Consider the following 27,456-nt stretch of genomic DNA (forward strand, 5'->3'; position numbering starts at 1 on the left):
TTTATTGTGATTCTTAGTTTTTTAAAGCTGCCGGGATCCTTTAGAAAGAAAGAAAGATAGGTTACTAGCTTTTTAAAAAATAAGCTAAAAAAAAAGTAGATAAAAAGCACAGTATATATTTCAGCAGCCTATAACCTAGAATTCCCTTCACCATGTTTTTTTCCCCCCTCGGCGATGTTATTTAGTCAGGTTCTGTTATGCTGCTGAATGCAGGCCTGTGCTAATGTACAGCCCTTTCCTCCCCTTTTCCTCCACACTCTGCTCCTTGGACCTCAGCCATGTCTGCCTCTGCACCTCTCCAGACTGGAAACCCCAGATTTAAGGTTCTATGTCCCTTCCCAATTTCCTCCCTTTTACCTTTTATAAATGTGGTCTCTTGGTGTGTGTATATGTGAATTAGTTCTCAGAAGCCTAGTGTAAGTTCTTTACATTTGTATTCTTTTTATTTTGCATACAATAAAGTTGTTTGTGTTTACAATTTCTCTCTCATTCTCTTTCTTCATAATTTTATTTTGGAGTATCTCTACCGAGATACACACTGGTATAAACTGACTATAAGGTCTCACATTATTCCCTTCTGGAACCCTTTTAAAAGCTAATTTCCCCTTCTCTGAATCCAGTTTGGGTAACAATGTCTGAAGTTTAATGTGATATTGTGATAGACATTGTTTAATTTTAGAGTTAAATGCATGTAGAAAAGGTGAACAACTTGCACTGGTGGGTGGGGAGAGGAGGAGATATTGTTGATATTTGGTGTGTTGTTTTTGCAACTGATGAATAATACAAAACAATTAGTTAATAGTACATGCAGCACACATTCATGTGGCTCTCAAGACTGTGAGTTTCTAAAATTAGATGTGATTGGATTTAATGACATAACAAAAAAAAAATGACCAAGAAAACTGGAAGTGTAATATGTTCCAATACATAATGAAAACAATCTAAGCCTTAATTGTGTAATTAAAGTCGCTCTTCTGGTAACAAACAGATAATTATCTTTTAATGACCCCATAAATCTAGCCTAATTTAACCGCTATTAATATCTCTCTTGAATTTATAGACCCTGTTATTGAGAGTTCTTATTTTGTTTTGTTTCCCCAGAGATATGATTGAATATCTTTTTAAAAGAAGTATAATGCTACTTTATTCACTGCTCAAATTTAATATTTGCTGTACCAATAATAAAGTGCTACAGATGAGTTGTATTGTATCTGCTATCAACTCTACAATGTTGTAACATACCAAGTTGAACTTCTTCCACCAGAAGAAGGGAGAAATATTTACTGATTCCCCCTTCCACTGGGGCTTATTGGGTGAGAACAGATAGGCGTTTAAAGCCACCCAGGGGACGGGAGGCAGGCGGACCAAAAAAGCACATCCACATGTGCACATCTGCCTGCCATCCCCATCCTGCCCCGGTCCCGTCCCAGGCTGGCCGGGAGCCGGCTCGAAAAGGTACCACTTTCAAGGCACCTCCCGGCCATCTGGAAAGCCGGGAGGTGCCCAGAGAACGGCCGAGGAGCCACGAGTGGGATGCGGGAGCGTTCCAGATGCTCTCCGGCCGCCCAAGGCCTGCCCCTTCCCTCAGCACCTTCCAGAAACTCTGGGGCACTCTTCCTCAGGCTGGGTTTGTTCAGGGCGGCTGCAAGCTACCCCAAACCGGCCAACTGTTACCAGCCATTAGGAAGGAGACTGAAAGCAAATCAGCCAGTATCATAGTGCCACTGTATAAATCTATGGTGCGGGCCTCTGAAGTTCTGGCCCTGCTGGTGGACTTTCTGATGGTACCTGGGTTTTGGCCACTTTGTGACACAGAGTGTTGGAGTGGATGGGTCATTGGCCTAATCCAACATGGCTTCTCTTAAGTTCTTATGTTCACTTTAGCCTTCCCTGTCAGTCCCTTATCCTGCTGTTCCTGAGGTTCCCTCATCAACCAGAAGCAGCCTTTGGGGAGTTCAGTAGGATACTGCAGGTGCCAGAGCGAGGCAGGAAACTTCCATTCTATTGGCAGAAAGGTCCGGCCCCTTCCCAGCCAAGCCAGCATCGCCGGCGTTTAGGCTGGGGGCCGTCTTTGCCCGCTCGGAAGGAGGGAGTGGATGATTGACAGCCCCGGCGCATCCGGGTGCTTCTTCTGGACGTGGCGTCGGGGCTATATAAGCCCCGACCCCGCCCAGAGGTACGCAGTTTGTTTCGGGCTCTCTGCCCGCCCGCCCTCCCCTTTTGGCAGTACAGGTTTTCACCGGTCGCCTTATTAGGGGCCAGGTAGGAATTTTTTCATCTTCACAGAATTGGCCCATGTGGAGTTGTTTTTTGCCTACCTTGTACTGCTTTGTAGTGTTAGGGTTTGTTAGTATGAGTTTTGTTTGGTCGCAGGCTGGAGGATGTATTGGCCACAGTGTTTTCAGGGGAGCACCTATGGCTTAGCACCAGGTGTGCGGGTGGTCTGTATGAACTGCAGATGGGCTCCACGGCTCAGTGCGGGGAATGCAGATCACGGAAAAGCCTCACCTGGGCGGATCTTTCCATGGGGGATTGATGCTAGCCCAGGTGGAGAATGGCTTGGGGCCTGGCCGCTCAGCAACAGCCCAAATACGGTGGGCTTGTGCTGGGGGCAGGGTGGCTCTCCCTCTTAGGGGGTGACCCCAGGGCTTGTCCTTCTAGGCCTTATCCCTGCCAGTTATAGGTTTGACAAGTTTCTTTCAATAAAGCGGCCCGGTTTTTATACCCAACATACTGTCTGCCTCTTCATTCTGACTGGGGAGGCAATACTTGTTATCAGCTCAAATGACCTTCAGGTTCAGCCTGATATCACTACTCCTGGAATCCAATGCTTCATAAACTAGTGCTAACAATTAGTTGACAGTTTTAACAGAAGAGGTAGCCTTTACTTGACTTAAGTTCTATGAATTTGGCTATTAGCTATGATAGCTAAACAAGGAATTCATTATGCGGAGACAATATTCCACTTATTCCTTAATGCTGGAGTGGAGAATAACAACTAGAGGTGGTAAACTTCCATCACACCTTCCTTGAGCTATCTACCTAGCCAGTATGTATATAGTTGAAAAGACTTTCAGTCTCATTCCACAAATGCTATTCATTATTTATAGGCACCAAAGTGGCTTACACTACATAAATCCAAAGCACATATATGGAAGAATGTATTCAATATTTGGGTGTGTTTTCATTCCATCTGATGACGATGCAGTACGGGTTTATGTGTGTGTGTGTGTGTGTCCCTTTGGGATACACACACACACACCCAAAGGGAGCCAAAGCAGCTTACAATATTGTTCTTGCCTCTTGCATTTTCCCTTTATAACAATAATCCTGAGTCGTTTCTGACTCTGGGGTGATGTTGCAGCATGACGTTTTCATGGCAGACTTTTTACAGGTGGTTTGCCATTGCCTTCCTCAGTCATCTACACTCCCCCCCACCAGCAAGCTGGGTACTCATTTTACTGACCTTGGAAGGATGGAAGGCTGAGTCAACCTTGAGCTAGCTACCTGAACCCAGCTTCTGCCAGGATTGAACTCAGGTTGTGAGCAGAGAGCTTCGACTGCAGTCCTGCAGCTTTACCACTCTGTGCCATGGGGCTGCTCAAAATATCATTAGGGAAACACAATTTAAACATTTCAAGTTCTATTTCTATATACTAAACGTAAATAAGTACACAGCTTTACTACTGCAGAAGTGTTCCATGGTGGCATTTGCTTTGACTGGCACTTGACCACAAGCTCAGGTGCTGTTCAGTGATGGTACCTAGAGATGTCCCCCAAACTCAGAGTCCCTTATCTCAGAGACTATAGGCCTGGGTAGTTGATTGTCATGTGCATCTGGGAGCATTAAAAGCTCAACTTCTTTCCTTTTGGCTCAGATTGTATATTTGTGAAATTCTAGCAGTAGCTCCTTTGCATATTAAGTTACCCCCCTTGATGTAGCCAATCCTCCAGGAGCTTACAAGGCTCTTGGAGGATTGGCTATATCAGGGGCGTGTGGCCTAATATGCAAAGGAGCTCCTGCTACAATTCCACTCCTGGAATCAGAAAAGACAGTCTGTAGTTCCAGCTTCACTTTGTGGTGGTTGATGCTATGGGTTATGAGAGTTAGCTGCTGGGCAACAAGAGAGGGTCACTCTTCTCTATTCATTGTTCTCTTGTACCATCCTCCCCCATTGCCTTAGATGCATGATTCTCTTCATGCGTATGTGTACTTGTTGAAAACTGATAAAATGAACAATGAATTTTTTTATAACTTACCAGTATTAACGTTTCTAAAACATTTATAAGCATGTAGAGAAATATAACAGTTTTATTTTATAGAGGCTACGTTATAGCTTGTTCTACCACTAGGTGATTGTACAATAATATGCAACAGTGGAAAACATCAGCAGGGGCATATAATTTAGCATTTGATGTGCTCCAAACGGGGCAGGCAGTTAAAAAAACATGATTAGTACAAGCCATGAAAATGAAATCAGCAACAGTAATCTGAAATAGACCTGCAGGGAACTGATATTTGTGCCAATGAAGTTACAGGAAAAATACATTAGTCAAGATTGCTATGGATATAGCACAGCCACCTCAGTGTTTGCTCTGTATGGGAATTCAAATTAAGAAGTTCTGGAACATAAATTTAAACTTTCACATGTAAAGAACTTCAAACAGGAAACCATTCCATTAAAGATCATTTTTACATCAAATCACAGAAGTTCCTGCCATCAATCACTACTATCTTATTTGGATGAACGGCTGAGATACATTGGTTCTTTAAAAAGGGCTTGCCACTATACTAAGTAACCACACTGCAAATAAGCAAAATTGTAAGAATTCAAACATGCTCACAACGACAAGCAAAGAGTAGTATCTTATCGCTGTGTATTTAAACTAGGCTGAGATTGTTCAAATCCTGGGTAACCACTTAAACTCATTAAACACATTATAAAGTTCTCATGTTTGTTGGGGAACACTACAAGGAGTTTCCAGACAAACAGAGGCTGTATTCTGCTTGTGACCCCAGCATATAGGGAGAAGCAGCTCTACCAAATACAATAAGTAATTGTAAACAAATTGGAGGGGGGAAAAGTCACCTTTCCTCTTCTAAGAAGCTTTCAAGGTGGCCAACAAAAAAATTAAAATAAGCAGAAAAGGAAACAAATCCAGTAACAAAAAAGCCACATTAAAAGTGGTTCAAGCAGGACTTCTTAAAGGAGAAAAAAGGGAAGCAGTAAAAAATAATCAGTAACAAAATGCATGGGAGTATAAAATGTCTTCTTAACCCAGTTCCTAAATAAAAGTCTGTAGAAATGGTTCCATCTGTGGATACCATGTGAGCTCAGAAGGAGGGGGTGCTTGAGGCAGGATGATCCTAAAACACAGGAAGGTTCATATGGGAGCAGTTATGCTAGGCCCAAAATGTTTTGTGGCAATACAGGCAAAAAAACACTTTGAGGTGTCCCAGAAACAAATTGGAAGAGCTTTTTAAAACCGGCAAAATATGTTCATGTTTGGCAAGTCCCAGTGGGCTGTTCTATTTTGAACCTTGCTGAACAGTCTTCAGTGGCAGCTGTTGTACCCATTGCAGTAATCTAACTTCTTACATTGTGATAACTGCATTGTGCTATGCTAGCTAATCAGAAGGGCTGTGGCTGGGTTCTAAAATATATGTATTGTTTTTATGTACCTTAATAAATTTTGGGTTTTACGATTATAGAACTGACATTTATAATCTGATAGAAGAACTAGTGGTTCCCTTAGGCAATACTCAACACTTTTATGAGGTTCTAAAAAGTTTCTCGTTTTTATGTCCTTTCATAATTTTTTTTGTCCATATCTTCATCCTTGTATCACAGGATGTATGAAGGGAGTACACAGAGAGCCAATTAAGTGGGGATTCATATTTCATGGCAGTTATTTATGGAAACCATATCCATAGAGTTTTGCATTCAGCAACAGCATATTTGAGAAAATTCGCATGAAATAGAGTGCAGGCTGCAGGTGAGATGGCCAGGATTTGTACTTCATTCTCAGGATGTTAGTAATTTTCTGTATAGTCCTTTTTATCACATTTTGCTTTATTTTTGTCCCCTCTTGCCCTAGTGAAAATTATCATGAATTCTCTGCACTTTGATGCTATCTGGGATTTATTTTTATGTAGTACATGCTGTATATATCCAATGCCAACAATATATCTTTCGAAGGAAGGAAGGAAGGAAGGAAGGAAGGAAGGAAGGAAGGAAGGAAGGAAGGAAGGAAGGAAGGAAGGAAGGAAGGGAGGGAGGGAGGGATAGATAGATAGATAGATAGATAGATAGATAGATAGATAGATAGATAGATAGATAGATAGATGATAGATAGATTTTGAAGTGGTTAGTTTTAGCTTGTGCTAGAAAGGAGTTAACAGGTAACATTGCCAAAGTGCTGAGGTGAAAGAATGTGCATAATCTAAATCTATTTTTTCTTTTTTTTTCTTTTAAAAAGGAAATCTAGCTAATTAAATGTTGAAAGTCCACTTATGTGCCAGCTATTATTTAACAGAAACAATGTGGTTGGTCCCTGTTTTTTAATTTAGAAAGTATTTTTTCTTCAACTACTACCATGTTTGGGATCATGGGACCTTTACTATCTCCCACATATGATCTTATTTACTCCAGCATACTTTTTTATTTATTTAGACCAGGACTCCCCAACATCTGTAAGCACCTTTGGAATTTTGAAGCAGGGTGGCAGGCATCACTACAAAATGGGTTCCACAGGACATACAGCCAAGCACACATATACACACAAGTAGAACGGGGAATATAAACACACATGAAATCTAAAGGAAGATAACATGCACATGGAAGAAGATGGCCAGAGGCCGGAGAAAGGGAAGATAAAACACACAAAGAAAAGATCAAGATGGAAAAAGTGTCCTCTGATGCTTTGGTGCTCTCTAGCCCCATTGCTTCACAGCTGATCTACAGGTTCTGGATACAGGATCCTGGATCTTTTTCCAGTGACTGGTGGGAGGATCCAAGTGAAAAGACATTTTATTTGTATGAAGGCAGCCTGTTACTGGTTCTGTCTTCACAATGGCCTCTCAGGGAGTGCCTGCAGGAACCACGGCACACATAGGCATCGCTTGCACCATAATTCTCCCCTTCTCCATTTTAACCTCACAATTGTAGGTTAGGCTGACAGAGTGAGTGACCCAAGGTTGACTAATAGCACCTTTTACATCCAGTCTGGTCAGTACTTCACACAAATTCAAAGGATTAGGGACAGAGTTGCCATGCCCCCAGGAGCATTTGGAGGGGTGAGTGAGGTCATGATGTTGGGGGTGGTGGGGGGGGGATGATCTAAGATTTTTTTCAAGCATAGAGATTTTAGTAATCCTAGAGTCGAATCTCTCAATGTCAAAATGTCACTTCTGTTTTTTGTTGGAAGTGAGGTCAACATGCTGGCATGCACATCCATTTTCTGCTTGCTGCTATTTCAGGCTCCAATGGACAATGACCAGGTTGGCCAGGAGGTCTGGCAAGCCTAATTAGACTGCAGAAGACTGCAGATTTATACCCCGCCCTTCTCTCTGAATCAGAGACTCAGAGCAGCTTACAATCTCCTATATCTTCTCCCCCCCCTCCCACAATAGACATCCTGTGAGGTGGGTGGGACTGAGAGGGCTCTCACAGCAGCTGCACTTTTAGTATTTATTTATTTATTTATTTATTTATTTATTTATTTATTTATTTGTTTATTTATTTCTGTCAATTTGTAGTCCACCCTTTCCCATGGTGGGCTCAGGGCAGATTCCAACATGGTAAAACAATTAAACTAACAATAGGCAATCTAACAGATAAACAGTAAAACAATCAAACAGTTAAAATAGATTAAAAGATTAAAAGTAAAACAGTTAAGCCACAACTTGGAATTAGTTTTAAGGCAGCATGGATGGCGATTCAGTCATGGAAGGTGTGGATACCTCAATTAAGGTATACTTGTCCCAGCCTAGGTGTCCAAAAATGTCAACTGTATCAGCCTGATTTGAGCAAACAGTGCAGGGAGGCCAATTTAGATGGTATAAAAGGATAAGGACATCTGCCTGCCTCAGCCATAGGCCTGGAGGAACAGCTCCATCCTACAGGCCCTCCGGAATGGGAACAAATCCGGTAGGGCCCGAACCTCCACAGGGAGCTGATTCCACCAAGCCCTGGCCCTGGTCAAGGCAAGCCGGAAGTCCTTTGGGCCAGGGATGGTCAGGAGATGTTGACTGGTCGATCATAATGAACTCCGGGGCTCATATGGGGAGACACGGTTCCACAGGTATGCCGGTCCCAGGCCATGTAAGGCTTTAAATGTCAATACTAAAACCTTGAAGTGGATTCAGTACTCAATTTGTAGCCAGTGTAAACTGCGCAGCATTGACTGGCTGCTTGACCATACAGGCAATTCAGTCAGCAATTATGCTGCCACATTCTGCACCAGTGGGAGCTTCCGGATCAGCCTCAAGGGCAAGCCTGCATAGAGCAAGTTACAGTAGTCCAGCCTGGAAGTGACTATTGCATGGATCACTGTAGCTAAGTCCCAAGGGACCAGATAGGACGCTAGTTGTTTGACCTGTCAAAGATGGTAAAAGGCAGATCGTGCAAGAGTTGTGACCTGGGCCTCCATAGAAAGGGTGGCATCCAGTATCACACCCAAGCTCCTCACCTTCTGAGCTGGCTCCTTCTGAGCCACTACACCATCCAGAATGGGTAGGCGGATGCCCGATCTTAGATCCCCACGACTCATGTACAGGACCTCCGTCTTGGTTGGATTAAGCTTCAGCTGGCTCAGTTGCAGCCAACCAGCCACTGCTTCCAGCGCCCTGGTTAGATGGTCTGGGGTAGAGTCTGGGTGGCCATCCATCAACAGATAGGATAACTCCTGTGATAGCTATGGCGGACTGAAGGCCATTCCAGCAGCTGCAAGTGGAGGAGTGGGGAATCAAACCTGGTTCTCCCAGATAAGAGTCCGTAAACTTAACCACTACACCAAACTGGCTCTTAGGGAGGAATAGATGTGCCAGGTTGTTTCTTTTTTTGTTACAGAAGGATGCTCTGTATCATGCCTCAAGTATTGTTTAACAAAGAAAACTTCTAAAATTAATTATAGAAGTAGAGACCATGCCACTTGTTGCAACTTTCAGTTTCTTCCCCTCTAGTTTGATAAAAACATCACACAAAGTAATTGTGATGTGATCATATGATCTACAGTAGCATCAAAAAGAGTTTGGTACAGTGGTTTACTGATACTCACACATACTTGGTAAGGTAGAGGTAATTAGACTGTCAGATAAGGATCTGAAAGATCTAGGCTCAAATCCCCACTCTTCCATGGGGAACTCACTGGATGACTTGGCATTGCTCACTCTATTTCAACTTAACCTGCCTCCCAGGGATGTTGTGAAGCCACTTCAGGTCCCAATTGTGCAGAAAAGGTCCGGCCCTTCCCAGCCAAGCCGGCATCGCCGGCGTTCAGGCTGGGGGCCGTCTTTGCCCCCTCGGAAGGAGGGAGCAACAGTCCGCTCGGCCCGGCACATCCGGGTCTATTTCTGGGCGTGGCGTCAGGGCTATATAAGCCCTGGCCCCGCCCAGAGCTCTCGCTGTCTTCTTCGGCTCTCTGAGGGAGAGCCACGTGCTTAGATCTGGGCCTCGGAGCGGCGAGGGACGGTTCCTGGCAGCCTGGGTCGGAGGGTTAGCGGAGCGGCGCGGGCGGTGGTGACAGTGCGAGCGGCTGGGCTAGCACGATTGTCGGCTTCGCTTATTCTTGTGGTTTGGTGCCCGGAACGGGGGCCGGTAGCACGTGTGGCGGTCATTTTTGGGGGGAGTTAATTGACTAAGGCGGCAAAGGAAGGCTGGTCGTGCGCAGCGGCGGCTGGGCTCGGGCCGCGGCGCACGCGGCGGCCATTTTAAGAGGGTAGTTTTTTCTGTGCGCCAAGGGGAAACAGGGCGTGCTCTGCACAAGGCCCGTGCGGTGGCCATTTTAAGGGAACGTCTTCTTGGGCGGGAAGGAGGCAGAGCGTTCCTTGCGCACGGCGCGTGCGGCGGCCATTTTAAGCGAACATCTTCGTGGGCGGCAAAGGGAGGCAGAGCGTTTCTTGCGCACGGCGCGTGCGGGGGCCATTTTATTATAGCGCGGTGAGGCGCATTTCAAGGGCTGCCGAACACGGTCAGCGGCGCACGCGGCGGCCATTTTTATTTTATATTAATACTGTGAGAGAGGCCTGGGGTCAGTGGCAGAGCATTTGCCTGGCAGGCAGAGGAGCCCAGGTTCAATCCCCGGCATCTTCAGTTACAACGATCAGGCAGCAGGCAAGGGGTAAGATCTCTGCCTGAGATCCTGGAGAGCCGCAGCTGGGCTGAGTAGACCATACTGAATTTGGCTGGGTAACCCCTATTCAGTGAACCCCCCCTCCCCCCCCTCAGTTTATTGTGCCGGCTGGCATACATTGGGGCCGTTTTGGGACCGGCTTTGCCTCATTCACCTCCACCCTCCTTTTTACGGTTTGGGGCTCACATTAGCATAATTCAGTGACTGCTTGGTTGCTGTGGGGGTTATCTAGGTCACCGTTGTGTGTGCAGCTTAGTGCAAGGCAACACTATGGCACCTAAGAAGGGGCAAGGAGGGCCCAAGAGCAAGCAGCCTGCTCGCCCATCTCATGGGCGGGGTGTGTGACCAGGTCCAGCTGAAGAGCAGGGACAAGGGGAGTGGGTCCGGTTGGCCATCATCAGCCAATTGGAGGCGTTAAAACAGCAGAGGGTCGCCGCGGGGGCTCCCATATGGGAGGGGCGTCGCCGTGCTTCGGGGCGGTTGCCGCATCTTACTTTTGAGGCGGAGATGCTGGCTCGTCTGTCTGCCTTACAGGGTGGTGCGGCGGGGCCTGATCCATTGCCGGAACCAGAACAGGATGACAACCCGGGTGAGGGCCCGTCAGGTGAACAGGCAATCGGCGGCGTGTATGGAGGTGGTGTACCGCAGACTCCGGACAGTGCTGGAACTCCCTCAGATTTTGGGGGTAAGATATTGTTGCAGCAGACACCGGGGTGGCCCTGGGGACCTATTTAAATGCCCCCCTTCCCCCGGGGATGGGGGGAGGGACTTGGGGCACAGGGCAGTCTGGAACACCCGCTGTGCAGTGGGGTTCTGGGCTGCCTTGGGCTTGGGCCTTGCAGAGTTCCGCCCCACAAGGGCCTGGGTTGGGTAGCTCTGGTTTCCAGGCACTTGGTCAGCAGGCGGTCCCGGCGGTGATGCCTGCAGTTCCCACAGTGCAACCCCCACAGGGGGTCCTGCCTTGGGGTGGGCAGCAGTATGCGCAGATGCAAGGGATGTGGCCGAGTGGGCAAGGAGGCGGGTGGTTTTACCCTCCAAATCCTTATGCTAGTGTACCTTTCTACACGCTCCCATATGGTGACACCTTGTTGCCTCTGGGAGATCATTTAATGGCTGTTAAACGTGAAAAAATCCTACATGGAGAGTATGTAGACGTGTTCAGCCTACTTTATAGAGAGCTCGAGAAGAAGAGCAAAGACGAGCTCGACGAGAAGGAAAAAGAAAAATTAAAATGCAGAAAGGTGGATAGGACGTGGGCAAACTGGTTGCCTGGCTTTTTAATTTATGCGGGCATCATGGCTAGGGCGCAGCCGGCCCGTGAGGCTGCGTTGTTTCAGTACATGGATATTATTTACCGTACACGGATTTCATCGGTGCGGCATGCCTGCAGTACGACGAGGCGTTCCGTATGAGGGCCGCCGTCAACTCGGGGTTGCCATGGGACCATGTCAGCCAGCAGCTTTGGCTGCAGTTGATGTCCCTGGCAAAGCCTAATGCGGGGGACAGGTCTGATAGCGGACACTTGGTCCAGAAGCAACAACAGCAGCTTTCTGCAGGGTTCAATCCCGGCTGTTATGCTGGGAGTTTGCTTCAAAGGGAGTGTGCCCCAGAAAGCCCTGTAAGTTCAAACACGAGTGCCCACTGTGTAGTGGGCCTCACGCCCTTTCCGCCTGCAGCAGATCAAAGCCTAGGGCCGGGGGTAGGCGCCCCAGGGGCGGCGGCGCCAGTCAACAGCCCCCTGGAAAAGGGGTCGAGTCCCATATGGCTGAGGGTACTCAATAATTTATTGAGAAGATACCCACCTAAAGCGGATGGGCAATATTTGTGGGAGGGGTTTTCTTTTGGGTTCAGGATCCCTTATCAGGGGCCTAGGGCCCCCTTTTTGGCTTCCAACCTTCGGTCAGTGGTAGGTCTTGAGCACATAGTTCGAGCCAAGATCGCCAAGGAGTGTCAGGAGGGCAGGGTCCTAGGACCCTTCGATATGCCGGCTGTTCCTACGTTGCGGGTTTCTCCCTTGGGTGTAGTGCCTAAGAAGGTGCCCGGGGAGTATCGCCTCATTCATCACCTGTCCTACCCCAAAGGGGCGTCGGTTAATGACGCCATACCCGAGGAATTGTGTTCAGTGCGGTACACTTCCTTTGACCAGGCGGTCAAAGTAGTGCGGGGTTGTGGTGTTGGGGCCGAGATGGCGAAATGCGACATCAAGTCAGCATTTCGTCTCTTGCCAGTGCATCCTGAGGATTTCGAGCTCCTGGGTTTTTGCTTCGAGGGCAAATTCTACATGGATCACGCCCTCCCGATGGGTTGCTCGGTATCCTGCGCTGCATTCGAGCGCTTCAGTTCCTTCGTAGAGTGGGCGTTGCGGGATAGGACCGGGCTTAATGACACAGCGCATTACCTGGATGACTCTCTTTTTGTTGGTCCTCCGGGCACAGGGCAATGCACCAGGCTGCTACATTCCTTTCAGGACTTAGCCATCGATCTGGGGGTACCGTTGGCACATGAGAAGACTGAAGGGCCCAGCTCGGTGCTTACCTTTCTAGGCATTGAGCTGGATACCCACAAACAGGCTTCTCGGCTGCCGGAGGCCAAAGTAACGGACCTTAAGGCCTGGTTGGCTGCCCTGAGGAGACAGCGCAAGGTTTCGCTGCTTGAATTGCAGCAGGTGGTAGGTCACCTTAACTTTGCATGCAAAGTGGTGGCACCAGGCAGGGCCTTTTTGAGGCGGTTTTGTGATGCTATGAGTCAATTGCGTCTCCCTCACCATCGGGTTTGGGTGTCCGCAGGAATGCGGGCAGACCTGGAGGTTTGGGAGGGGTTTCTTGAATTATTCAACGGCATTTCTTTTTGGAGGGAGGAGTTGAAGATCAAAGCTGAACTTCAGATCTCCTCGGATGCTTCTGGATCTACTGGGTTTGGAGTATACTTTAGGGGACACTGGTGTGCGGAGCAATGGCCTGCAGAATGGTTGGACAGCGGGCTTAGTAGGGACCTAACATTTTTGGAATTTTTCCCTATCTTAGTTGCCGTTTGGCTTTGGGGTGAGCAACTTGCCAACCATTCTGTGCTCTTCTGGTGTGATAACATGGCAGTAGCCCATGTTATCAACTCCTTGACTTCTAAGTCGGTGTTAGTTATGTAGTTTGTAATTTGGTCACTGGCTGGAGGATGTTTTGGCCACAGTGTTTGCAGGGGAGCACCTATGGCCTAGCACCATTGGTGCGGGTAATCTGTATGAACCGCAGATGGGCTACACAGCTCAGTGCGGGGAATGCAGATCACGGAGAGCCTCACCTGGGCGGATCTTTCCAGGGGGGATTGATGCTAGCCCAGGTGGAGAATGGCCGGGGGCCCGGCCGCTCACTTACAACCCGAATACGGCGGGTTTGTGCTGGGGGCAGGGTGGCTCGCCCTTTGGACAAGGCGGGGTCAGGGGGTGACCCCAGGGCTTGTCCTGTTTAGGTCTCATCCCTGCCTAGTTTACAGTTAATTAATTATTAATAAAGCGGCCCGTTTTTAAACCCAACACTGTGTCTGTCTCTTCTTTCCGACTGGGGGGGGGGGGGCAAGCAGGGAATAAATGAAGCAAATAGAAGCACTAGAAGAGGAGAACTGTAAGATGTCATAAAATGCACATGCATAACATGCTACACAAAATTTGAAAATAAAAAAAGAAAAGAATGGAGACTGCAATACTTCAGCTGAACTTCAGAAACATGACAAGGTAATTTAGAACTGCAAAATCACAGGAGAAATTCTGATGACTTCTGTTTCTAGAACCAGAATGCTGGACTAGATGGATCTTTGATGATGCTCTTGGCAATTTCAAGTTCATAAATTCTGTTGCTGGATTTCTTTGTTTATATTTTCTCTGTGCATTTTAATAATAACTGGTCTGTTTCAGCAGAGCTCTTCTTATGACCTTAAGATATTCAGTTACTCTGGGAATCTTTAGCGCAATGTAATTTTTGGATAATATTCACTGTTATTAAAATAAATAGAAACTGGAGTAGTGCTGAATTCTGTAGGAATTTTTCTTGCTTTTCTTAGTATGACAATAAATGTCTCTGTCAATTTTGGGGAGCTTGAAGTACAGCTGTGTACTCCCAGAATTTATTTTGCACATGCTTTTCAAATACCTAATTGCTATTCAAGTCTTAAAAAAAATATGCTCATATTTCTACTACTTACCCCTGTTTTTTGAACTTCCAAGAAAATTGCTCTTTGAAATGATTTCTCCCATACTCCCAGCTCACTTCCCAGTTCAACATTGAAGTAATGACTCTTGCCATGACCAACCACAATACTGAAGCAATATGGCCTCTGGTCTTCAAGTTCATAGTCTTGGTGAATACCTAAATACAGGTTTGCTTGTAGCCAGCAATCATCATTAAGCCAGAGCTGAAAAACACATTTTAGAAGGTGCTGTTTCATTCAGAATGAATACTGGGAAAAGAATAGTTGCTTTGAATGTAATTATTAGGGCTGCCATCTGACTAAATAATTTTGTTTTGTTAACAATTTTTCTTCTAATTAATCAATTCATAAATGTGAACAAAAATTATATATTACCAACAATATCACTTATTACTTTTGAGACACAAAGAAATGTATGAATTGGCTCCGGTGAAGACAAGGAAGAAAAAAAAAAGAGGTTGGAGTGGGAAAATAAATTTCATTCCTCTTGAATGTTTATTTCTTATTTTTTTCTTCTCGCCCTTCATTCTGAATTTGTGTGGCCCTATCTTCTGCATTTAGAGTGAATACATGTATTTTAAATGAGGTGGAAATTGGGCACACATTCTCTCCCCCAAAAACAGAATCCTCAAAATGCAGAAAATATGGACTCAAATTACCATATACTCAGAAGACATGAGATCAAACTCCTACTATGGGTATGATCTTGACCAACAATTAATTCCAAGTACGGAAATTGTCCTCTAAACATAGAGTTATTACCAAACTAAGGTAATGTGGCTTATAACCATTATTTAAATACAATATAAAGCAATCTTTGGAGTTCACTTCTCAGATCCTCCCACTCCACTATGTGAATGATAACGTCCACACATACAGAATCTCAGTGTATTCCCATAGAAATTCTGTGCTATGTAAATCAAACAAGCAGCATTTTTAATTATGAGCTTATAGTATCCCCTCACTGGCAGTCTTTAAGCAATGGCTGGACAAACACTTATCAGGGATGCTCTATGATGAACCCGCATTGAGTAGGGGATTGTACTAGATGGCCTGTATGGCCCCTTCTACCTTTATGATTCTATGCTTCTATACTTAGTAAAAGAAAATTAGTACATCTTTGAGGGGGGGGGAGTTCTGATATCAGCTAAGTAGCAATTAAATTATGCCATCTTTATATTTAGTTCTGAAAATAGGTTATGTGCGCAGTACTTCATTTGCAAGGTCAGGATAGCAATTCATGCTTAGAAGTGGCAAAAATACAGAATTGGGTCTTGATCTTGGAGACTAACAGTGCAATCAAAAAAGAGTTCTATCGTCTATGCTCATTGACGTTTATGGATTTAGAATGTGACTTTGCCTTGCATTGCACTGTTGCGCTGCAATCCTAAAACTTAAAAATAGTTTTCTATATACAGTGAGACACACCCCAGTATACCTAACCCCAGAGTCTTGTGGGCATGGGCATTCATTATTATTAATTCTCGGCTCCATAGCTTTTTTTTTTTTGGACATTTATTACTGTCAGATACTGTGAATCTGAAATGTTTACAGAACAAGCTGTCCATTGTATTGCAGCAGAGAATAAACAAGTAAAGGAAACACCTATTAAGTGGGAAATATAATCATATTTCCAGAAATCAGAGAAAAGGGAAAAGTTCAGGTTCCTCTGAGATCTGTTAGCCTAAAAGATAACTGAATTTGTCATGAGAATATTTTTGTTGGTCTCTGGCTAATAAAAAAAAAAATGACTTCTCTGCATATTACCAAAAGCTATGCATTGTTCTCGATGGTTTGTATTTAAGTTTTTTAAACATACAATATCGGCTTATGTAGGCCCCTTTCACATTACTGTTGTAAACTGGATGTTACCCATTGTTGACCTGGTTCCAAATAATGCGACTCAAGGATGGGAGTTTCATACAGAGAATTTTATTGCATTATTGAGCCGTCTCTGAAGTGCTCTGACCATTTCAAACAGCACCCCTTTTCCCTCTGTCCTTTTTTGCCCTTTGGTCTTTCCTGGACTTTTTTTTTAAATCAAAGTTGGATGTTATAGTGCTAGACTAAAATAGCTGCAAGGCATCTTATTGGCCCCACTACAGCACTATTTGATGTAGTGGCTAAGTGCATGGTTAAGAGCCAGTTTGGTGTAGTGGTTAAGTATGCAGACTCTTATCTGGGAGAATCAGGTTTGATTCCCCACTCCTCCACTTGCAGCTGCTGGAATGGCCTTGGGTCACCCATAGCTCTTGCAGAACTGTCCTTGAAAGAGCAGCTAAGGTGCTACTGGTCTCTGGCCTAGCTCTTTTACTGCAGACCAACAGCTACACACTGAAAGCATTATTTATGTATTAGTTTTATTTATTAAAACATTTATACCCCGCCTTTCCTTATGATTCAGTGTGGTTTACATAATAGTTTAAAACATCTCCAGTAACAGTGCACTGGGAAACATTTCAACTAAATCCAGTCACTGTTTCTAAATGTTTTTGGATGCATGACTGTAACACCACAGGCAAATTTATCTGGTAAGAGAAAGCAAATTATATCTGCGCTTGGAGTCTTGTACTTCTCATGATCATTTATGCTCCCAATTACTACTGTGTGACCACTGTGATAAAAGGGAAATTCTATGCTGGTCATGATTAGAACAAAAATAGAACATAAAACTGCCACTATCAAGCTGTCCTTATACAAATCCATGGTGAGACCACACTTGGAATATTGCGTTCAGTTCTGGTCACCTGAAAAATGATATTGTAGAGTTTGTAAAGGTACAGAAAAGAACATCCAAAAATGATCAGGGGGCTATAGCAGTTGCTCTATGAGAACTGGTTAATAATCTTAGGACTGTTTAGCCTCGAAAAAGGTGAGTAAGGAGACATGACAGAGGTTGTGGCATGGAGAGTGAACAGGAAGAAGCTTTTCAGAATGTTAGAACCTGGGGTTATTTATGAAAGCTGAAGGGTGGGAGATTCAGGACAGACAAAAGGAAGTATTTCTTCACACATCACATCACTTGTGGGATTTATAATAATTAATTTGTGGAACATATTAAATACAGAGGTACTATGTCTCTTTAAATCAGGTGCTGAGGAGCAAAGCAGAAAAATGCTGTTGTAGTCTTCTGTTTGTGGACTTCCTAGATGTAGCTGGTTGGCTACTGTGTGAAGAGATGGGCTTTGGTCTGATACAGTTTAGCTCTCATTCTGTTCTTATCCCTAGTTTGATTGAGTGCTTGCCACAGTTTTGTTACTGGGCTGGCTTTACTTAATTGAGATATATTTATGAGGGTTAGGGGGTTCATCTTTGCTTAGACCGTATTTTATGTGACTTTTAATTCATTGCTAGCTACTGTAAGAATCTTGATGGGATAACTGGAAAGAATAAAGCTGTAGAATAAATATTGTGTAGGGCCTTGACCTGTGATAATTCTCTGGGTGGGAAAGAAATGATGAACCAATGTGAAAAAAATGTTTAAACTGCATATTGATTAATTACAGGCAGAGATAAGACTTGGAAAATGTTTAAACAATGCAAAGAGTCCTTTCCGTTCAGTTACATGGTTACATAATTGTTTCATGGTCTAGAAACACAAATGGCCACAGTACAGTATATATACAGGTGTGGTGTATGCATGCAGCCAGATGTAGTGAGAATTATGTGACAGAATCCTGAGGTTGTTGATTTTTCTGTAGTACTTCGGCTTATAGGTGGGAAGGATCTGTTCTGAACATTCACCCTTGTTTTTAAAATAAAGCTCTTTTTTCTCTAAACAAAGAAATGAACAATGTGGGGAGAAAGGTTCTTCTAGCCAACTTATTCCTTCTATTCATTTCTACTTGTAGACAATTTTTTTTTAACACAGGGGAGTATTTAAAATGTATTTTTCTACCTCAAGTTTGAATACAGAAAATATACTCTACCACCTTGTCACTCTAATTCTACCACCTAATTCTGTTCCATGAAAACATCAACTCTAATACCCCCATCCTAAAAATTCCCGCCAACTCTTCAGTGAAAACAAGTTAGGGAGCAATTCTGTTATGCCCATGTATTTGTGGACTGAAATAATGAATTTTAAAAATATATCCAATGTGTAGATTTTATAAAATTCAAAATGTGTTTTTCCTTTGTCATAGCAAGTCTACTAAGAGAAATGGATTTATAAAAATAGCTCAGCAAGATTTTCTGAGGGGAAACGGAGCCTTAGAATTGGTAATGGAGAAGCTTTAATCTGTTCCCCAAATTAAGTTTACTCCAACTTAATTGATTTGCTCTACGTTTTCTTCATTATCATTTATACTGAAATGTCAACAGAACAGAAGCAAGAGGCATACATTTAAGCTTTTGTGTTTCAGTTAATGTATTCATCAGGACTGACAATTAAGTATTCATTTATTAAAAAGTCAAGAACATAAAGGGCTGTGTCTTGGGCATTCCTTCCCAACTGTTTTTCTCCCCTCAAAATGAAAACATAGCCATGGAATTTGCTTTAGGAATGGCTTGTATTTGAGATTAATCTTGCCAGAATATTAAGAGAAAAACTGAGTGTCAATGCAACAATGGCACTACACAATAAGGAAAAGAACATTTATATTTTTAAAAGGACACAACTGGCTAGATCAGGGGTGACCAAACTGTGGCTCGGGAGACACATGTTGCTCTTTCACACATATTGTGTGGCTCTCAAAACCACCACCATCGCATCAGACAGTTTGGAAAAGGCATTTGTTTCTTTAAAGCACTTATCCAAGCCATGCCAGCCAGTGGCTTGGAGAATGCATTTTTGCTTTCTTTCCACCTCTACTTCCCCCATCGATTTCCTTCCTTCCTCCCGCTGAAGTTCATGTTGTGCATCACCCAAACATCTGATGTTTATTCTATGTGGATCTTACATTAAGCAAGTTTAGCCACCCTGGGCTAGACCTTCAATGTCTACTGAAGAATTTCCCTAATATTTAAAATGATTGGAAATGGGAAATACAAATACGATACAAAGATCAATTATTTTTTTCAATTTATGACATGTAGGTCATGTGGCAAAGGGGATGTGGTAAATGACACCAGCCACCCAGCATGCCTGTCCTGCCTCTGGTATCACCATAAATTACCACAGGATGTTAATGTTTGTATACGGTACATGTGTGTATGTGCAAAGTTGTCCTCTGTAGCACCATGAATATTGGGCTTTATATGTTTATTCTTCTTCCCAAATATTACGCCTATGCATGGATGTATGAACAGACGATGTTTCTTTATCCTGTGTCACAGAATTGCCAATATATCCCAGTATTAGCTACTGCATCTACTTTGCATCACTGATGTGGAATCTCAACTAGGGGTATGCAAAAAAACCCCAGGTTTTTTTTTTCCTGATTTGGGTCTATTGGATCTCCCCTCCCCAATCAGTATGCCTTCTGAGTTCACTTGCATTTTGGTAGTCAAATCAGATTGTCTAATCTGTTTGTGGCTTAATACATACCAAAAAATATTGGGTGGTGGTGGTGGTGTTTATTTGGCTTGGTATATACTGAGCACACACTTCTAGTCTCAACAGAGATTGTTCTCAGTCCTAGGGTTGCCAAGTCCAATTCAAGAAATATCTGGGGACTTTGGGGGAGGAGCCAGGAGACTTTAGGGGTGGAACCAGGAGACATTAGGGGTGGAGCCAAGATCAAGGCTGTGACAAGCATAATTGAACTCCAAAGGGAGTTCTGACCATCACATTTGAAGGGACGGCACACCTTTTCAATTCCTTCCTTCCATAGGAAATAATGAAGGATAGGGGCACCTTCTTTTGGGGCTCATAGAATTGGACCCCCTGGTCCAATCTTTTTGAAACTTGGGGGGTATTTTGGGGAGAAGCACTAGATGCTATACTGAAAATTTGGTGCCTCTACCCCAAAAAACAGCCCCCCCAGAGCCCCAGATACGCGGATCAATTCTCCATGATTTTCTATGGGGATAAATAGAGTGCCCAGCAGACATTTCCCTCCCCTCCCCCCACTTTCTGATGACGCTGAAGGGGGGGAGGGCCAAACCGGGGGATCCCCTGCACCCCCCTTGGGATTGGCAACCTTATTTCCCCGCCAATTCCAGGCGCCCAGAAAAACCCAGCCAGGAGCCTTGGAGTGGAATAAAAGGTGATACCTGGAATAACAGGTGATAAAAAGGTGATTGCTGCCCCCGGGGAGGCCGCCATTTCCCAGCCTGGCCGCCTCCTTCTCTGGGAGGGAAGAAACCTTCCGGGGCTCCTCCAGGTGACAGAGTGGCGAGCAGGCCCGGCGAGGCGGGGAAGGCCAGCCTCCTTCGGCTGGTAAGGCTGCTCCCTCTGAAGCAAGGGGCTTCTCCTCTCTCCCCGCAAATGGCAATGGTGGCTGCAAGGGGAGGCGGGCGGGCTGCTCACTGGCCTGGAGACGCCGCTTCAGCTCGACTGCTCCCCTTGAGGGCCTGCCGCTGCTCTCGCTTCCACAGCCTGCAAAGGGACCGGGCAGGGGCGGAGGGAGGTGGTGCTGCTGAGCCCAGCCTTGGAAGGGTGGCCGCTTGCTGCTGGCCTTCATGGACACTCCCCATGGAAACCAGAGCAGAGCGTGTCGGTGTGCGGGTGTGTGCATATTGCGCCGCTGCAGCCCCGAGAAAAAGGGAGGGGAGGCGTTGCACAGGGCCGGGGGCAGCAGGGCCGGGTCGGGGTGGGGCGGTAGTGGTGGGGCGGCATGGCGGAGAGCAGGGCCCCGCAGCCAGGCCCAGCGCCAGCAGCACCGCCGGCAGCCCCGAGGCCACGGCCAGCAGCCGCCCATGCTGTCCGAAGCCCCCCACCGCCGGCCGGCCCCAGCAGCCGCCAGTCGAAGGCCATGTGCCACTGCAGCCCTGAGGAAAAGGGAGGGGAGGGGAGGCTGCCCGGGAGCACCGTCAAGGGCCGGTTGGTGGTGGCGCGGACAGGCCACTAGCTGCCGCCTCCTCCTCTCCGCTCCCGGGTCTGTTGGCTGGTGGGAAGGCCCGGCCCAGGTGCCCCGCCCAGCTCTTTCCCCCCCCACCCCCAGATTTTTTGAGAGCGGGGGTTGAGGCTGAAAAATTGGGGGTCCCTCGCCGGGTGGGAGGGTTGGGAAGCCTACTCAGTCCTGTTATTTCACTGAACATGCCTGAGATTGTACTAGAATATTCTGCACGGAATGTAAATATTCTACTACTTAGCTATGGAAAAAAGCACCAGACTGGGGAGTCAGAAGTGCTTGATACGATTTCCCAACCACGTGTCAGAGATCAGTCAGGGAAGCTATCACCAAACTGTGTCAGTTTAAGCCAGTTGACCATTCACTATCTATATAGATAATTATAACAGTTCATTGTTAAGATGTGACGCTAATGTTTTGTTCAGTGAGGTTAATCTAAATGTACCATTAGTTCTGATAGAGAAACAAATGTACCATTAGTTCTGATAGAGAAACAAATTTTCATGCTAAAATCAGATATTCTGCAACTTACTTGTGACTTACCTTGTGAACTTTAAATAAAACCTCACAGAGGTTATATATTTTTTCAGCTCGTACCCAATCTAGCATGCTTACCTGTAATAATAAAATAAATCATATTAGACATAGTTTGTGAATGTAAAAGTCTTCATTAAATTTCAGTAATTTTTGTTCTATGTCATAATCTATGTTGGTCGTTTTATTTAAAGTTGTTAATGATGTGTGACCATCAACAGTACTATATTTCTGCTATCACAGGTCATGGAGTAATGTTTATGTAAAAAACTAATATGTTTTTTCAAACCCCTGATAATAACATATGGATCCCAAAACTTTTTCAGCTTAAGGAATTTTTATCATTTCTTCATTTTAATAATTAAATAAAGGCTGAGCTTTTTAATTTTAGGGGCTGGGCCTTAGTTTTTTTTTTTCAAAGAAAAGTGGAAAACATAACAGTCATATTTATGCTGCCCAAATACCATTATGGTATTCGCCCAGTCTCATGTTAATGTTTCTTTTATTTTTTTTTTATTTTGTTAATTGAACTGAAGATTAAGCATGCACCATGTTTACATGACACTTACAAAACTCAATAAGTATTATAATTATTCTCTGCTCAAAGGGTACTGTTGCCACCAAGCCTTCATACTGAGGCTTTTCTATTCACCTCCATCGAGAGGGGCCCAGAATTTGCCATTTCTTTCCATTTACAATATAAAGAGTGAGAGTGGCAGAATGGGGGAAGAATCAGAGAAGGATTCCCATCCTCATTTCATCAGAATTCACTTGCTACACAGAGAGATTCAGACCAACACCACTAGGGCAGTTAGACCATTAATGAGGAGTCATCAGCTCTTTTCGCTAATAAAGTGTTCTTCTCACATGGCAGAAGAATGAACAGATGACCGCTAATTCTGGCACTCCACATTCCAATAAGGTGACCAGTAATATATATATATTGTTGCCTCTCCAGGAACCTTCCAAACCAGTTTACAAAATAAAAAAAACCCAAACATTTAAAAGAAAACATTACAAGATATTAAAATCCAACCCAGTATTAAAACAGAATATAAAAATGGACCATTGCTTCTAACATGCCTCCTTCTTGCTTCAAAACTTCCTTTCCTTAGATGGAAAAGTTTCCAGGACAGACACTTAGATTATCCTTCCTTTCCCAAGAGCCAGGAAAAAGAAAACCATATTTTGTTCAAGTTTCTTCCCTGTAACTGAGTCAGAATCTATTGGAAGAGGGTATTTATGCTGGTACAACTCTCATTTGGAACTTCAGAAGTTTCCCATTAGTGGCATTCATGATATAGGTGACTATAAGCTTCTGTTTTCCCTTTCTAACCCACTTTCCTTCAGAAATAGCACACATTGTACTAGCGAATGTGGACATTTGGAAAAGTTGTATTTTATTATAGGCATTTACTATATTTGGTGGTGGTGTTGTGTGTACTTGATATGATCCTGATTGCTTGAGTGTATGCTTATTCCCTTTGATTAAAAACTTTCCTCTGTTTTCACTATATCCATTTTCAGTATTCTTTTTGAACTTGCCTAGGAGCATCTGTACTTTGTCCAATAGGATCCTACAGTTTTTGGTTTAGATGTCATGTCATGTATTTATTTATAAAATTTAAGGCAGAAGCTCCTTTAGCATGGGAGAAGGAAGGTTTATTTTAACTATCTGATGAATTTGTATCAGAATATAAAGTAGGCCTCATTTTAATACATTTGTGTCTTGCTGAATACACATGGTAATCCTATTCCCTCTGCACTGATGTCTGTTTCATTCTGGGGCTAGTTCACATACAGTACTAGGGATGAGCATGAACTTTTAGGGGCCAAATGAACCAGTTCAGTATGTGAGATTTGTGATGCACTAGAACAGGTATACGGCATGTTAGAGACACTAAACTGACAGAGGGTCTCTGGCTGACTCTCTTCTACCTACCCTTCAAATTTGGTGCGGATTGGATTTACAAATTACAGCCCTGCCAAAGAAAGTGACTCATCCTCCATTGTTTCCAATGGAGAGAGAAAAAATCAAAGCAACAGAAGCCCAGCAAAACAGAATCAAAGTTCCAAAGAATTTCTGCAGCAGAAGCTAAAGGTAAGTACATTTTTACAAACTCAGCAGAACCAGTGACACTGTGGCACTGAAAAACCAACAGGACTAAGTTCAAGGTAGAGAATCTCTGTGGTAGAAACTGAAGGTGAGTGGCATTTTCCTAGTCCAGCAGAACTAATGCAATGTGCACAGCAGAACAAGTGCCACTGGAAGTGCAAGCCCATGAGGACTAAAGTCAAGCCAGAGATTCTTTGCAGGAAAAACTGAAGGTGGTGGTGGGCATTTTCCAAGTCCAGCAGAACCAGTGCAATGTACAGAGTACTCAGTAGTACCTGGACAATCAAAGAGTGCCCAGCAGAATCCAGTGCCATGATGGTGGTGTCAGCTCAAAAGGACTAACATTAAGTATAGAATCACTCTCCAAGCAAAGGGGCGCAAGCCCAGCAGAACCAATGCAATGTATTAGTGCCCAGCAGAACTCAGTGCCATTGTGGCAAGGCCAGCTCAATACAGCTGATACGAAGTACAGAATAATGATCCAAACAAGGGAGGATTGCAAAGCCAGCACAACCAGTTCAGTGTACAAAACACCCAGCAGAACCCAGTGTCACTGTAGCAATGCGTTATAAAAGAAGATTAAGGTTTAAGGTTTATTGGATTTATATCCCACCCTCCCTGCTGAAGCAAGCTCAGGGTGGCTGACCTGATGTCAAACCAGATAATCTGTGAAGTACAAACTGAAGGGGGGCATTTTTTTCAAGCCCACCACAACCAGTTCAGTCTACAGAATGCCCAGCAGATCCTCTTTGGCATTGCAAGCTTAAAAGGATTGATCTCAAAGTAGAATCCAGGCAAGGGGGAGCTTTTGCAAGCCCAGCACAACCAGTTACAGTGTGCAACATGTTCAGCAGAACCCAGTGCCATTGGCATTGCAAGTTTAAAAGGACTGATCTCAAAACAAAGAATCACAAATCCAAGTGAGTGGGGTGGGATTTTGTAAACGCTGTGCAAGAAAATGGGAAGGAGATTAAAATTTATTGTAGAGTACATTTATTTAGGGAAAATAGACTGAAGTCCTATGTTTGCATTAATCAATACCAATGGTAAGCATAAACATTTGACTGGTTTAATGGAAATGTCTTCTTCCAATAGGTATCCTGGCTGAACAAGATCTGACTTTAACTCCTGGACCGTTGGCTCCAATAGACATTTCTTAACTTAAAGGTACATATGAATGCTTTACTGCAAAAGAAAAAGGCACCATTGGTCAGTTAAAGTAGTACTTCATTTAAATCATACATACATACCATAGACCTTTATTGGCATTAATACAAGAATACAATATACTTTAAAACCAACAGTGACACTATAGAATATAATAAAACCTTAAAAAAACAGCAAAAGTTAAATGACATAAAATAGCAGTAGGCTAAGCATGAGTAAAAGCCTCTCTGATTTGGATCGCAACCTGTAAAAAGCAAGCAACGTGAGTAGTGACAAAGTTGTGTTTCCCGTGGAGTAAAAAGGGCCTTGATGGTCAGAAAGCAGTGCATCTAGGTATCTTGCATGTGGACTGCTATAAAAAGGGCAGTACAAAAGAACATGAGGGACCGTTTCGATGACTCCTTGACTACAAGGGCATCATCTAAGATTGCGGGGGATTCTGTGGTATCTTCTGAAAAGGATGGCCGATGGTAATGCATTAAATCTAGCCAGCATGAATGCTCTTCTTTGGTGAGGATCAGTTAAAAAGAGGAAATGAGCTAAAAGCCCAGGAATCTGGGATAAACCCAGATAGCTTGGGGAGCAAGTTTTCCAAGCTGCCTCAGTTAGACGTTGCAACTGGATATCTAGTAGTCTACGTTTGATGGATTGAAATACCGCAGAAGCAGAGGATAGATAAAATGCATCCAAGGAAATTCCTATGGATGTGATTTTCTTTTGGATCAGGGTCAACCATTTGGATGCATGATGGTCCATCAGCATCAAAAAGGTGAAAGAATTCTGATCAAAATTAAATAAAAGGCACAGCCAAAACTTAAAGGTTAAAAGCCAGGCGCGAGTTTCCAGCAGCAACAGTCCAGTTTCCATGCAAATTGCAGCATAAGGAACACAGTTGGGTAGTCCCAGAATTTTCCTCAAAAAGAAGGATTGTAGGCCTTCAGCGGTGTGATCAAAGGCACTGATCCATATGGGGACACCATATAAAAGTTGGGGGCTAGATTTCGCATTAAAAGCTCTTAGGGCCAAAGGGACATATCGGTTCCCTTTCAAATAAAAGAAACGGGCAATAGCCAAGGCACTAGTTCTTGCCACTGTTAGAGCACACTTGCGATGGGTTGCCCAGCTCCCATTATAGGAAACATTAATCCCCAGATATTTGGTAGTTTTGACGTGTTCAATAGGGTTTCCCTGGACTGACCATAATAATTGCTTCCAAGATTTAGAGAAAACTAAAATCTTTGTTTTCCCATAATTCAGGGTTAACTCGTTGTTATTGAGATAGGTCATAACTTGGCCATTTAAATAAATATAACTTAAAGAAATGGCATGGATCTAAAATCCACATAATTTGACTTAGACGAATAAGAGGCTGTAGACTTTGAGCCATAGCAGATTCACACTTATTTTGTGTTATATTAAATGTCTTTGTCTTTTAGCTCTTAGTGTCAGAGCTATAATGGATATGAGTGACTCTCCTTTATCACTAAGGTTCAGACAATCAACCCTAACCTTTGTGTTTAGGATAGTTCCCCCCCCCCCCCTTTCAGTCTTGAATGTCTTTTTGCAGCAGTGATGATGGGGGATGATAGATCACAATCGGCACCAGTAGATTTAAGAGCATTTTATTCCAAACAGTACGGGGTGGGAGAGAGATAATACTGAAAGCTATGCTGGGATTGTCTGTATATCCCATTGTGCAAAGTCATCGTTAGAACATGAATGACATTTTCAAGCAGCAAATGCTCACAATACAAAAAGAGATGTTACCTAAAGGAGAAATTGACAATATTACCAGTCCTCTTCCTTAGAACTGTCACATCATTTCTAACTGTAAAATAGAATCCAGGGCACTGGTACAGCAGATTCTTCCTTAAAACAAAAACAAGAACTGTGTTTCCAGTCAATAAGAGATGGCTGGAAGGGATAAGCAAATACCACGAATAATATTTTTTCTTAACTTCTCTGCCCGTGTAAATATCCTGAACAATGTATCTCACAAAGCTATTTACATGTTGGACATGTTCCATCTTATATGTCCTGTCCAATTCCATCTATGTTACAGTTACAAATTCTACATGAATCAATGTTTTTGAGATTAATCTGAAGGTGGAATATCTAAGAAATTCTGAAATA

General features: G+C 44.0%; 1 protein-coding gene across 3 annotated transcripts in view; it reads right to left on the reverse strand.

Annotated features, from left to right (window-relative positions):
* Positions 1-27,456, reverse strand: part of SNTG2 (syntrophin gamma 2) — a 442,273-nt gene that overhangs the window by 34,836 nt on the left and 379,981 nt on the right. For all 3 annotated transcript variants that reach the window (XM_060234602.1, XM_060234592.1, XM_060234610.1), the window contains 2 exons: positions 22,050-22,121; positions 14,545-14,754 (listed from right to left, as the gene is read on the reverse strand). In XM_060234602.1, coding sequence (XP_060090585.1) covers positions 14,545-14,754; positions 22,050-22,121 — 282 coding nt within the window. The remainder of the gene's footprint in view (positions 1-14,544; positions 14,755-22,049; positions 22,122-27,456) is intronic.

Source organism: Heteronotia binoei, chromosome 1 (genome assembly GCF_032191835.1).
Source record: "Heteronotia binoei isolate CCM8104 ecotype False Entrance Well chromosome 1, APGP_CSIRO_Hbin_v1, whole genome shotgun sequence".
Classification (NCBI taxonomy): domain Eukaryota; kingdom Metazoa; phylum Chordata; class Lepidosauria; order Squamata; family Gekkonidae; genus Heteronotia; species Heteronotia binoei.